Genomic DNA, 14,819 nt, shown 5'->3' with positions numbered 1-14,819 from the left:
TCAGAATAGTTTGAAAATTTTAAAAATAAATCATATAAAAAAGCCGTTATTGTTTCACTTGTATTAGACCCGCCCATGAGCAAGTCCTATATATTCTAAAAGAGGAGCTAAAAAACAGAGTCTCATCCTGTCTTCATTTATCAACTAAATCAATTCGTTTACTCCTATAAAAAAGCAAATGGAAATACATAGAGTCAATATTACTCATACGCCCAGTGCTTATAAATTTGTTAGTTATATTTTTGGAACGTTTTGTGTATGCAGCTTAATAGCATAATTAAGTGCAAGTCGTTAGAAGTTATATATATTTTTGAGTATCTATTCACTTTCCCCAATAGCGTTTTCTCAAAAAATCGTACGTGTAACGTCGCAGTGATATGTTGTAACGTGGCAGTGCTCAAAAATATACTTATAACGTATGCTGTAATGAGCTTTTACGGAAACAGAAGGTGTCTATCTATGATTTCCTCTTTTTCCCATGACACATAAAACAGGGAATATTATCAGATTCGTAGATTCGCAGATTTTTCACAAAACTTCCCATAACATCCAAAACCACTTCCGAAATTACGTAACGTGGCAGTGCAACTAAAAACGGCTTAACTTTAAATTTATAACAGATATAAAGAAATGCCAATATAAATGCAATGCTATTCATCGGTCTCTTTATACGTGCCTAGTAGATTATTCATTTAGTATATACTCTGATAGTTTTAAGCTTAAACAAAGTAAGACTGTAACGTGGCAGTGGGAAATTTTGACCATATAAGGATTATTTTAAAATAGATGTTGAGAATTTGAGCCAATATTGGACGCCAAATACAATTTGTGATAGCTGTATATATATTTTAAAGAAATGAAAATCATACCCTCAGTAAGTAACAATTACATTTATTAATTTAAAATATTTATGATACTCATTTTTCGCAGAGAAAACATGCAAATTGAAAAACCTATGATGTGGGGAGAAACATGTGATCATGATGCTAACTGTTACTTTTGTTTAAGTAAAAAAAAAGGATTTGGAAAACATATGATTTGGTCTTATCCCACGATTTCAGCTGGTGGTTTTACTATTCCCGTGCTAGATTCAGATGGAGTTCCATGTCCTGAAATTCAACATAATACGTATACTGAAGTTCCTCCATCGCCTATTTCTTCGTCTTCAAAAATCTCCAGCGTATCAGATCGATTTTGCCCAAAGCCTCTGGCACAGTCCTTGTTAAACGATCTTATAAGAGACCTAGAGCTTCCAAAAGATAAGTCCGAGCTACTTGCATCCCGTCTAAAAGAAAGAAATTTATTAGAAAAACAGGTTACGATAACTACCTATCGTGAGCGAATAAGCCATATGCTTGTTTTTATAGAAATAAATACAATATATCTTTTTGCTATGATATAACTGGACTTTTTGGAAAGCTTGGCCAAACATATGACGCAATTGAATGGAGATTATTTATTGATAGTAACAAAGAAAGCAGTTTTATTACACAATGGAAATCAGAAGCAATCAATTCCCATCGCACACGCCGTAAATATGAAGGAGACTTATGAAACCATGTCCAAACTTTTAAAATATATTCATTATGAAAAACACGATTGGAAAATATGTTGCGACTTGAAAGTGGCAGCTTTACTAACTGGACTACAAGGTGGTTACACAAAACATTGTTGTTTTCTTTGCCTTTGGAATAGCCGAGATCGAGGCGCACATTATGTAAGGAAGGACTGGCCAGCAAGAACCAATCACGAAGTAGGCACACACAATATAAAATATGCTGCTCTAATAAAAAAGGAGAATGTGATGTTTCCGTCATTACCCATCAAGCTTGGATTAGTCAAGAATTTTGTTAAGGCGCTAAACAAAAATGAAAAAGCATTCGATTATATTCAAACAATATTTCCAAAATTATCCGCTTCAAAAATTTCTGAAGGTGTTTTTGATGGTCCACAAATCCGAAAACTACTACAGAGCTCAACATTCGAGACGTTACTATCACCCGATGAAAAGGCTGCATGGAACTCATTTAGGCTGATTGTTTCAAACTTTTTAGGAAATAATCGGGGTCCAGATTATAGGGAAATCGTTTATGATTTACTAACCAACTATTCGAAAATCGGTAAGTAGGAATATGATATGATTTTTGTATATTCATCATAATTGTAATCTCTAAATTACATATACATATAATTTCAGGTGCAAACATGTCTCTAAAAATGCATTTCTTACACTCCCATTTAGATTTTTTCCCTTCAAATCTTGGTGATGTCAGTGACGAGCATGGAGAACGATTTCACCAACAAATTAAGTCAATGGAGGAGCGTTATCAAGGATTCTGGAACGGAAATATGATGGGGGATTATAATTGGTTTCTTATACGAGAATCAAATTCAGAAAATTACAGTAGACAAGCAAAAAGTAGAAACTATTATTAAATATTTCAAGTACTAAATTTTGTATAATTTCTTTAATAAAGTTATCTGAAATAGCTAAATAAACAAAAATATTAAAAATACGCATTTTGCCATCATTCACTTAATTGTTAATAATATTACCGTTTATCCATGGATTTTCATGAAATAAAGCTTGCCTTATTTGGAATTTTCACAGTTTACGATCATCTAATAAAAGTTTTAAGTTTTTGTCTCTTTCAATTTTTTACGAATTAAAGAAGAAAAAAATGGAAATTTTTACTACAAAAAAATCGATTTTTTTATAATGCGATGCAAATAACTCTGAAACCAATAAGTATTTAAAAAAATGGTATTTAAACAATTTTAAGGTAATTTCATTTGCTATCATATGCTGTTTTCTCCAACAAAATCGGACAACCCGTTCCAGAGATATGATAAAATCAATGGATCTCCCTTTTCAAAAAAAGCAAATTTTAGAAAAAAAAAAAAAAAAATGTATCCATAGAATTTTAAATTTTGACCATTTTTATAATTAGGGGACTATAGCAAATAAAAAAAAAAAATAGTGGTGATCCAGGGTAATGCAAAAAGTTTAATTTTGTAGAGCAGTGTTATCGATAGTTGAATTCATTAGATAGTTCCCAACACTATTTTTGTCATTCGTGTGTGTTGATACGAGTTTGTGTAACTACTCGCTCGATTGAAGGATTGCCATCCCATATATATTTAATATACCTTCTACATTTCATTACATAGTAATAAATACTATAATTATAAAAATACACCAGCCTGTTCCGGTTTTTACAAAAAATTTATTTTGATTTAAGAAACCGGAGCAACCTTGCCTATTTTCATTTGTAAATCCCATTCAGGGGGCGAGAAACCGCAGACCAAGTGTCCTTTTTAGGACAGCCTGTCCATTGGTTAGCTAGCGTGGATAACTTAGTAGGCGGACAGACGGTAAGCCCGACTAAATACGGCACGGAAGGGGGTAGGCATTCCTCTAGCCTATAATTTGGAGGAATTCCGCAGACCGCATGTTCCTTTGTTTTCAAGAAAACAATTATATAATTTTTTTTTACCAGATTTACTATTTAATAAAATTTGTACCAAATGCAACAAATATTAACCGGATCTACATATATTACTCGGATTTATATGATACTCACCTGGTTTACAGACAATTTTCATTTAAAATAATAATTTTCATTAAAATTAACCTGCCTACATGTCCGATTCTGTGGGCAATTCCAGCGATAAATCAAGGACCAAAGGAAGGTGTTCACTAGCTCTTCAGGAAGATTTGTTAGAATTTAATGACTCAGATATCGTAGCAACTAATAATTCAAATTTTCAGTCAATAACTAATCTTATAAATTCTCAGTATTCAGCAAATTCGTCTCATAATTCAGACACCCTACTAATTAGTATTTCCAATTTTCAGTCAGAAACTGACTTTTCTAATTCTCATTCTACTTCAAATTCTAATAATTTGACTTCAACAAATAACTTTCCAACCAATTTTCAAATATTTGTTCAAATTCACAATCGAAAAATAATATGTCAAACATGGCAACCCCCCTTTACAGAAAAATCTTTTTGTTAGAGAAAACTACAGCGGCGATAAGCTGGCACTTGAATCTTTTATAGATAAAATAAGTTTAATTGAAGACTTATCAGATCAAAATTTAAATAGTACTTTATATTCTCATCCATCAGTGATACGTCAGCAAGCGCAAACGAAAAATTCACCAAATATATCAAATTTGTCATAACGCTTCCAGCAAGCGCAAAATCGTAATGACCCCAGTCACGTTGGAAGCTTACACAAAGCCAAATTGTAAAACAACAGTAACAATTGCCTAGCAATAATCTGCTGGGAAATACTATACAACAGGGCAACAACGGCGGTCAACACACAGTTCCACAACAAATAACTCCACAAGAACAATGTGGGCCACCAAAGCGTTATTCAAGCAAACGTCGTTCACAACACGAAGCGCAGCATATAACTGAACAAATGCAGCAAATGCGTATTCAACAACAACAACCACCAACAGCATCAATTCTTATACAAGATCAACATTTGCTATAAGCTAATTTAATGCAACTTTACCATCAAGAAAACTTTCAAGCGATGCAACAAGTACTACGGCCAACAAATCAAAATCCAAATCAATCGCAAATATGGTGCATAACCAGTGGCAGCAGCATCAACACCTCTGCAGCTTCCAGCAGCACTGTTGCCGCCAATTCAAGTAGTACTGCAACATATTTTGTTGCTTCTCCGTCAGATACGGATAATATTCAAGCGCAAACCTCAGGACAATATGCGCAACAAACAACAACATCGAACTACATACCTATCATCCTCGTCGGAGGTGATATCGGCCGCAGCTGCTACTCTTGGTTATGCTGCTAGTGATCCATCATCTACGGGGACCAAACCACCACCACAGCCCCAAGTTTCTGTTGCACCCACATCGCCATTTGGTGCAACATCCGTTGGCCCAACTTCAGGTGCTGCAACTACAGCAGTACTTTCTACTACCAACACTAATACAAGTTTCACTAATTTTCAAAATTATAATACTGTTGGTGGTACTACATATTTTGTACCACCGGTATAAGCCACTACGCGTCCCGCAGCATTGCCGGAACGACTTCCCTCCAACGCCATACCCATATTGCCACAATCCGAGAAGAATAGACAGCAACAACATAATACTGCCAATTCCGCAGCAGATAATAAAGACAATTCAAAAAATTCTGCTGCTAACAACACTACAGCAACACAGCGTGGTACCGGTGGAGGTGGCATGTATACAACTGGCGCAACTATTGATAGCGCAGAAAATATTGATGATATAATTGATAATATGTTTGTACATCATCCAGCCTTCCAACCGACAGATGCTAATAATCCAACACGCAAAAGTTCCATTACAGATAATACAGCGAATAATGCTACGAATGGGGGAGATAAATCATCAATTAATACTGTAGAACATGCTCAATTAGAAAAAAATGTTAACAGCTCTATTTTACTAGCACAAGAATGAGCTTGAAAATGTTCATATACATAAATCTTAGTTTAAAACATAAGAAGCAAAAATAGCAAAAAAAACAGCTCCTAAATGAAAAAAAAAAAAAAAAACGTTACTTAGTTATCATTTATTTACTATGAATTGTGACATGTTTTCATCAATATAAATTAATGATCCTTTTCCAATTATAAAGTTGGAATAAAACACCCCAAAATACATGCAATGGGGTTTTCCGCGTATAAACCTCGATCATGGAGTCAAGTCAATGAAATATATTACGACGATACCGCTTCTGTTCTAATGCTAAATCTTTAATCTGTCAAAAGTTATTATGTATTTGCATATAAATATACACACATTGTGTATGAATTTCAATAAATTAACTGTAGCTTTAAAATAAAAGAAGATTAATAAAAAAATATAAGAAAACTTGAGGGAAAAGCACGCGAAGCACACGAAGATTGCCTTGAAAAATGAAATAAAACTGGACAATTCGAAAGTTTTTTCTGGTAAAATCACGTTTTTACATCTCATCAATTATTAGAATTATCCAATTCATTGGAGCGTTCTTTGATCATTGAGGGTATGACAGGCCAAGGCACATAAAATGACCTTAGAGCAAACATTGAATATGTGCAGGTTCATCATTCAATGAGTGTTCATCATTGAGAAATAGTTAAATCCATTCTGGTTTCAACTACCTTCAATGATTAAAAAGACGTACTTGAGAAAATGATAGTTGAGCGTTATAATGAAGTTAAAGAAAGACAAGTGCTAGCGTTTCGTTCTGGGGTAATTAGCCAAGTGGTTGTCGAGGAAATTTTAGAGGTAATAGTTTCAATAGTAGGTACAATAATTCGAACGCAAGATTTAGCAATAGCAATACAACAGTATAATTACAGGTACAATAATGTTAATAGAAGCAATACCCAGAAATAATACTAGAAGAAACAATCAACCAAATAATACTTATAATAATAATAGACGTTAAAATCCGCGAAGTAATGGCAATATACGCTCTTTGAACGTGAACGACCCTCAGGAGCGAACACTGGGGATCTGGATCACGACTTAGACAATTGAACGAATTTTCTTAAAATATATTGTAACTATTTTCAGGAACTCCGCTTATTTTACACCTTCTACTAACGTTCGTATCACTAAATTTTTGAATAAATAACTCCAATATTCAATAATGCAAAACGGTCTTTATTAGACTACTTTGAAAATACTTCACAAGAACACTTATACTTCTCAACCAATAGCGTGCTTAAATCAAACTGACTGCACACGTCTCAGCTGGTGCTGCTTTTATACTCTTCGGTTTCCTCGTTCGCATACTTCTGGGCGTTTCTCCTTCTAGAATTTACTACTTGTTTACCAGCTATAAACTCACCAGCTATAAACTACAGACGCACATTTATAGCTTCTCATATGCGCGTGCATATGTGAGTGACACTTCGACCGATGATTGCATACTTTTGTAAGTATCTCAGATATATGCATGTCTTTGTGCATATCTCTCCGCTTCTTGTATGTGAATATGTGACATAATGATTGATTTGTTTATGTAGATACAAGTGACTGCTTAGTATCGGCTTAGAGATGATAGTATGTCTCAGTGTTGCTAATATTCGTCACAATATCAAAATCTATCTACTGCTTGAACCTTAATTATTCAGATTATATTGAAATTAAATGTAGCTATTCCTACAAACGGTGTGCTTTTCTAGTAGATTCTCAAGCAGATATTTCTTTAATTTAAATTTCAAGTTTATCCCAAAATTTAATAGTAACCAAATTATTAATATTAGTATCGCCCATGGTCGAAATTCGACCAACTTGTATTTTTATACCCAGCTGAGTTTTCAACTCACTCTATGCATCCACTGCTGGGGGTAGTGGAACAATGCGTTAATAGTGAAGCAGTGGATGGAAATATAGCAAACTGGTCTTAATTAAAGTTCTCATTAAAATTTTGAATTTGACCTAAGACGTTATAATTGTTGATTGCATTTCCTTAAATTTTCTACAAACTTTTCAAATGTAATTATAAGTTTTGGTATGGAGCTCCTTAAACAAAAATATAAGAAATATGTAAAATCAAATTAAATTGACATAGAATTATGGTGAAATTACTTGAAATTGAATAGAAAATTTGTTTTTTCCACACCACCGGGTGATACGCCGTTGGCGCGCTACCGAAGTTAGTTTTGGGTGCTCGGTTCCCCAGTAGGTCTATATCACCTATATAAACTACATATACATATATTGCCCATTTATTTCAATAGGGTTCTAATTCAAAAAACAAGAATTTTGCGTTAAAAACGAAGAAATGTACTAAAGGAATTTAGCTTATTTCACACCATCCGTTAGGTATGCAATTGGCGCTTTACCGAGGTTAATAATTTTTTATAAATGCATATGCAACATGTAAGTGTGACACAAAACGAAAATTTCGAATAGAATATAGGATACCTTCATAAAAAATATAATAAAAATATAAAAAAAATTATGTAATGGAAAAGAAGGCAAAGTTTTCTAAACAAATTTAAAATAAAAAAAATAATAAAGTACTTAAACTACAAAAAAATTAAGTGAACGCAATGCACTTAGATTTTTTCAGCGTTTTAATGTTATCATTGTGGGAATATAAAGATTCTAATGTTCGGATATTTAATGTGAGAGTTCCAATGTTGGGATATCTAATTTGAAGATGATAATATTGAGATGTGTTCTTATATTTTATTTTATTTTTAAAAAGAACTGGTCTAAGCTACTTAAAGTTTCCATTAAAAATTTGGTCTCGGCCTAAGACGTTATACTTTTTGATAGCATTTTCTTAAATTTTCTACTTTTCAAATGTAATAATTGCGTTTTGATATGGAACTCCTTAAAAAAAATATAAAAAATATGTAAAATCAAATGAAATTGACATTGAATTATTGCGAAATGTCTTGCAATTGAATTGATTTGCTTTTCCCACACCACCCGGGAGGTACGCAGTATCTACGTGTAAGCGAAATTTGCCACAAAAAATGGGCCGGTCAAAAATTAATTCTGTTTTAGGTTTTTTATACGCTATAAATTATTTTGGAACATTTTTTTTAGGATTTTGAACAGTCCACTATAGGTAAGTGGCAACAATGGGGAAACCATATTTGTATATAGGTGAAAAATTTGAGCAACATGACTACGCAGCTTTCGAATTGAGCGGGGTTACATAATAGTTTTGTGTCCTTGAATTTCAAATTAGAGCACTTACATAATTGGCCCTAGAGATGGTACGCATTCTACCAAACGCTCATTGTTAACTTTTTCAGTTAAACCAACAATTTTTATTTTCTTTTTTATTTCATCCTTATTTTTTGTTTTCTCTGCTTCGTAATCGTTTCCAATACCTTCTCTTACCTTTAGCTGGACTTTTTCACAGGTGTCTTTATTTTTACATTCAATTGGCAAATACTAGTTTAGTTAATGATTTGACAATGACCCGAGAAAGTTAAACACCCAGTCAATGATTTGCGAAAGTTAAAATGCTCGAATAGCTAACGATAAAAAAAATTTCGAAAAAGTTCGTTTCGAAATCGGCGAACCAATTGGTGATTCTTGGATTCGTTAAACAATTAAAAATACGCAAAAAATACTTACCACATTATACAATTATCTGGTGCTTTAAAGTCGTCATTGCACTGCATTTCTTGAACAGCTAAAGTAATTCCTTTATCTGCCTCGTTTGAAACGGCTGCATTATTCTTAGGTATATTATACATATTATCCATTCCTGTTAGCTGTAAGTCAATGCTAAGCGGCGTTAAAGATATATTATTCACGGTTATTATATTCGTATCTGTATGTTCATTTCCAACACTACTGAAATTAGCAGAAAATGACAACCCTTTGCATGGAAATTCCTCTAGCATATGTTGAGGCCTCGAGCAGTCAATATTAGATTCGGAGGTTTTTTCATTTGATGATGTTGAAACTTTTGATTTAATTTTTAGAAAATTACTAAATACTACATTTGTTGTTTCCTTGCGCTTTTTATCTGGAAGCTTTTTTTCACTACTTGTATTCATTTCAATTCCAAGAACTGCCTGATTTTCGTTTAAACTATTTGAAGTGCTAAGGATTCTGTTTTTACATTTATTACGGGGTAGAGTCGCCAGCAATGGTTGTGGTGGTTTTGGCTCTGGTGGGACTGGATGTTTTAAGTTAATTGGAAGGCCATCATTAAAAAGCATAAAATGTTGAATTAAATGTTCTAATGTTGGCAAATATGGTCCTTCATCAATGTACAAATATGTTGACTGTAATAGAATTTAAAATATCTGTTTAATAAATACCTCTCACTTTTACTTTTTTACAATATTCACAATCATTTGTTCCTGATATAAACAGTAATTAAGCGATTGCAAATAAACGTTGAAGAGCTTTGACAGACAGATTCAAAAATATTTAGAAATTATAAGTTGTAATATATTGCACGCAACTTTCAATAGAACGCTTGATAGGTTATGAAATTATAAGCGCATTGTGAGCTCCTACAAGTGAAGAATCCTTCTTTTCCTTCATTGCCATACCTACCTGTCAAATAGGGCTGCAGAAGATTGGCTGTCAAGAATGGCCAGGGAATGAAAGATAGGTATGTTTTTTGCCCGCGGTGAATACATCGAATTGCCATGGATTGCCGTTTGTGTTTCAAGCCAACTATTCTTTTAAATGTGTCTATAGATAATCAGGCTGCATATTAATATTCATTTATAAATTCTAGTTAATAGAGAATATATGAGCAGCCCATGGAGCAAATATTTTAAAATAAATAAATAGTTCAATACATCAGTCGTTACAAAAATGTTTGAAAAATACTATTGAGCACATGATTTAAGTAATCGAACAGCAATTTAACAGGTGGTCGTGGCTGTTTATTGTGAACGTTTTTTCAAACATTCTCCACTTGTAGGAATTCACAATGATCTCAGCGGTTTGAACTGAACACGCTTAATCAATAAGCAACCAGGGTTGTGCAGCGTTTCAAAGCATTAAATCGATGCTATTGCGAATGTGTCGCTGGAATGAGCCTGAGAATGCCTGCTAAAAGTCAAGTCACATCAAAAAAGAAAAGAAAAAAAATTATAAACAAAAATAGTCAAACAAGATAAGTCAAAAATATTTACTTTTCAGCATTTACGAAAAAAAAAATAGATATTTGCACACACTCGAAAGAAAACTTGACTTTTAGGTACTAATTTGCTCGGTAGGAAGAACTCTTGCATTTCCTGTTGAGCATAAGCAAATATACCATTCGAGATGTTGGTAACTTGTATTTCAGTGCTTATCTTCTTTCTTTAAGTGTTCACAGGACGATTTTGCACTTTATAAGTAAGTTAACAACTGCACGGTTAGTAATTATTTATCGTTATTTAATTTTATTTCACAGTTTTTCCGATTTTTTGTTCTGTTTTTCCCTTACAATTGTCACTTATATTTTATTTTTGGTATTTTGATAGTTAGCAGAAGTGTTGTGAAGTTGATGACAATAGATAAAAATAGTTGAATATCAATAGTAAAACGTCAAATAAAGCTACATTGTATATAGTGCATGTTAAAATTTGAGATTTAATAAATCTTAACAGCGCTAGTAGCATATCGTTAGCTTAATTCACAAAGGCCCTAACCGACAGATTTTTCGAAATCGCGTTTTTCGCATAGGATGTATTAAAACACACTCCCAATTAAAATTTTAAAGTCTTAGAACCAATAACTACGGAATTATACCACTTTGAAAATTAAATATCTGCTTGTAGTGAATGTGAAAGTAAATTGTTTTTTGCTTCTCCTGTAAAATTTTAATTTTGTTGGTTAGGGCCTTTGTGAATTATGCTGTTCTAATAGCAACTCCGCCCAAAAAAACATGTGGCAGCATTTAATGCTTATGTGAGAAAAGGCCCCTAACTCCAAAGCGGTTCATTTTGCCGATACAGCTATTTTGAAGTATCAGTGAAAATAGTGATGGCTATTTTTGAATCGCGGCTATTTTTTATAGCTATAGCGATCGCTTCAATTTATTTTTAATAAGCGAATCTGCAATTTGTATACTTGGATATAAAAAAAGGAATGTTTAACTTTGTTTACCGGGGTAGATTGAATGTTATGCATTAATTTAGTTTAGTATACAGAATATATGAACCAAAATTAGAAAAAAATATGTACCTTTTATTGTAAACTGATGTAATGTGAAATTCAAATTTTCTCAGATATTATGATACAATATTATTAACTGGCTGACGACATTATGTTCAGTCTCGTATTACACTCAATGAATGAAACTAGTGGAAATAGATGTCTATGCATCTTTGTTTTATAAATTTTGCTAATTGAAAATGCTTTAATTTTTAAATGTAAGATGAATCAATCCGAAATAAATCTGTATATGTAACACCATAAAAACATGATTTATTTACTATTATTTTTATACTACACCGATGTATTCAGAAATACTCCGTATGAATTTATTCTGAAAGTTGTATTTGGCTGCATAATGTTTTTATAGTAAAGTAAAAGTAGTACGTTTGCTTCTGTTCTCTCTAAGTATTACGCTTGGTTGATGAAATTTCTTCTGTAGCTGAGCAGTCTCAGATCGTGACGCTTGACAAACCGCTGCCCATCAAAGACTCGGCAAAAAAAAAAAAAAGTTATTATATATATATATAAATCGATCGCATGAACAGGATTAGCCTGGTTTCATTGGGCCACTTGAGGGCAGCGCGCTGCCACAACGTCCATTAAAAAAAAAAAAAAAGTGAATTAATTTGAAATGAAAATGCAGAGCAAAAATATAGCAAATTCTTCAAACTATTCTAAAAATGTTTTTTAACAGAAAATAGCCAAATAAACACCCTAATCTTTTTATTTTTTCCCTTTTCACAAACTAAAGCCCTTTATTTTTACGATAAAGTTGATGAAGAGCCCCAAATAATGCAAGCATAACACGTTTCGGTGACCAAACCCAAGCTACAGCGGGTCAACAAAAAAAACTTTGTGTTTGTGAAGAGATACATATACTCACAGCCAAAGAGAGTGCGTCAATCCGCTCTTGGCAAATGCGCAAGTTTTTTGCCCGCAACGAGCTAATGTATGTACAATGTACATTGTGAAGGAAGATATTGTACATGTACATTTTACATACATATGGAAGCTAGCGCGCGAAAATCAAGGGACATGTATCTCTTCAAAACTTCATTGTATTTATGATTGTATGCTGCAAAACATTGCCTAGAAAAAAATACATGGACAAGTGTACCATATTATTGGAAGTTTATTACCACCGCCCAACATGGTTCCAAAATTTTTGCAAATACATATATTTTTCTTCCCAAGAGGAGCAGCTTTCGTTGCGCCAAAATGCTGCACCAACTCTTCAAGGAGATATGTATGTTGAAATTAATTCAAGAAATTCTGCTTGAAAATAATGTGTATGTTGGAAGTTTTATGACTTCTATGGAGCGTATGCCATCTAATTCGAATAACTATGGGGTTGTAATCCATGCCGGCAAACGCCCTGTTAATGAACACCGTTGTCGTTATAATGCCCCGACTACAGGCGAGGTCGCAGTATTGATAGTTGACGAAAATGCTGGTCCCCGCGATATTGTCCAACAGTCCCGCGATAACACTCTCCATCGTGTGTCAGAAATTCATCCTTCATATGACTCCCTGCAATACCGTTTTGTATAATTCTTGTAGGTAAATAAATGCACAATTATTTTTTTTGGTTGTTAAATAAAGGGTTTATTATTTAAGTTCACTTTCTTTTCACAATTTAGAACACTGCAATTTGCGGGAACGATCGATGCGTAGCGAATGAGCTGGTAGTTTTAGATAAACTAAAAATTGAGAGTGAGGGCGGGTGGTAGTTGCAAGCACAGCTGTTGTGTGTGCACGCGCTTGGCCGCACTGTCTTCAACATTTTCGGCAGCTGGATGGGGAGTCACATGCCCCGGTGCTGTGCGACACTGCCAAACAGTTGATGCAGTACCGGTGGTTCCTCGCGAACTCGTAGCGCTCCTACGGCTTCATTGCGAGGAACGCCCGACACTGCCTTAGCACGTGTCGCTGCCCACATAGCCGGCACTTTTGAATGTCTGCAGATCTGCGGGTCCTGAGAAAAGAGAAAAAATATTCGTATTTTTCAGGCATGGGTGAGGGTAGTTTATATATTTCTTCAGATTGCTAGGGGGCATGAAGCAGAGGGTACCAGAGGTAGGGTTGGCACTGCTAGGCAGTTGGTAGCACGCACAGTTTTGTAATATTTCGAGTTATTAGTCCGTTTTGGGTGTTGATTTCCACAACTCGAACATGGTTATCCCATCCAGGGTGTAAAGTGATTACCCGCCCAAACGCCATTCGTTCGGGGGTAGTAAATCATCCTTTATCACGACTAAATCTCCAACTTGAATATTGCGTTGAGGGCGTTTCCATTTGTACCGCTTGTGCAGCTCCTTGGGGTACTCGTTCTTCCATCGTGTGCTGAACTGGTGGTGAAGCGTTTTTAGTTTCTGCCATTTATTGACCAGGATGAGATGCTCTGCAGTTGGCTCCGGCAATAATAAGAGTGGCGCGCCACGTAGGAAATGACCTGGGGTTAGGACTAGGGGATCCACTGGATCTTCGGACATAGGGGAGAGCGGTCGGGAGTTGAGGACCGCCTCTATGCGTACTAAGAGGGTAGTTAGCTCTTCGAAGGAGAACTTCTGGTTTCCTGCTACCTTCGTAAAGTGTATCTTGAAACTTTTCACGACCGCTTCCCATAGACCACCCATGTGTGGAGCGTATGGTGGGATTAATTTCCATGAGAATCCGTGAGTTGCATACTTTTCGGCGACGTATGTAACGGCTTCCTTGAGGAATGTTGTGAATTCCCTTTGTAGTACGCGTTGTGCGCCAACGAACGTTTTTCCGTTGTCAGAAAATATCTGATGGGGTAGGCCACGGCGACCAGTGAAGAGGGAAAGGCTGCGTTGAAGGCGTTCGTGGTGAGGTCAGAGCACACTTCTAAATGAACAGCCTTTGTGGAAAAATAGACGAACACACAAACGTAAGCTTTCACATACGAAGCTCGGCGAAGGGGAGAAGTTTTTACCAAAAATGGTTCAGCAAAGTCGACTCCTGTTGTATGGAAAGGTAGGGAATATGTCGACCTCTCGGGTGGCAGGGCTGCCATTATCTGCGTTTTCATCTGCTGTTTGTAGATGGTGCAGGTTTTGCTGTGGAAGATGAGCTTTTTGACCTTTTTCTTCAAACGTGAAATGTAGTACTGTTGTTGTACCATTCGGATCATAAGCTGTTTTTCGGCGT

General features: G+C 34.8%; 1 protein-coding gene across 1 annotated transcript in view; it reads right to left on the bottom strand.

The window, feature by feature from the left end:
• Shark (SH2 ankyrin repeat kinase) overlaps positions 1-14,819 on the bottom strand; it is a 418,475-nt gene that overhangs the window by 93,476 nt on the left and 310,180 nt on the right. Inside the window, exon 5 of the mRNA XM_067773047.1 lies at positions 9,114-9,772. Coding sequence (XP_067629148.1) covers positions 9,114-9,772 — 659 coding nt within the window. The remainder of the gene's footprint in view (positions 1-9,113; positions 9,773-14,819) is intronic.

This window comes from Eurosta solidaginis, chromosome 3, assembly GCF_040869045.1.
Source record: "Eurosta solidaginis isolate ZX-2024a chromosome 3, ASM4086904v1, whole genome shotgun sequence".
Classification (NCBI taxonomy): Eukaryota; Metazoa; Arthropoda; class Insecta; order Diptera; family Tephritidae; genus Eurosta; species Eurosta solidaginis.
This window is presented reverse-complemented; position numbering and strand designations above follow the sequence as displayed.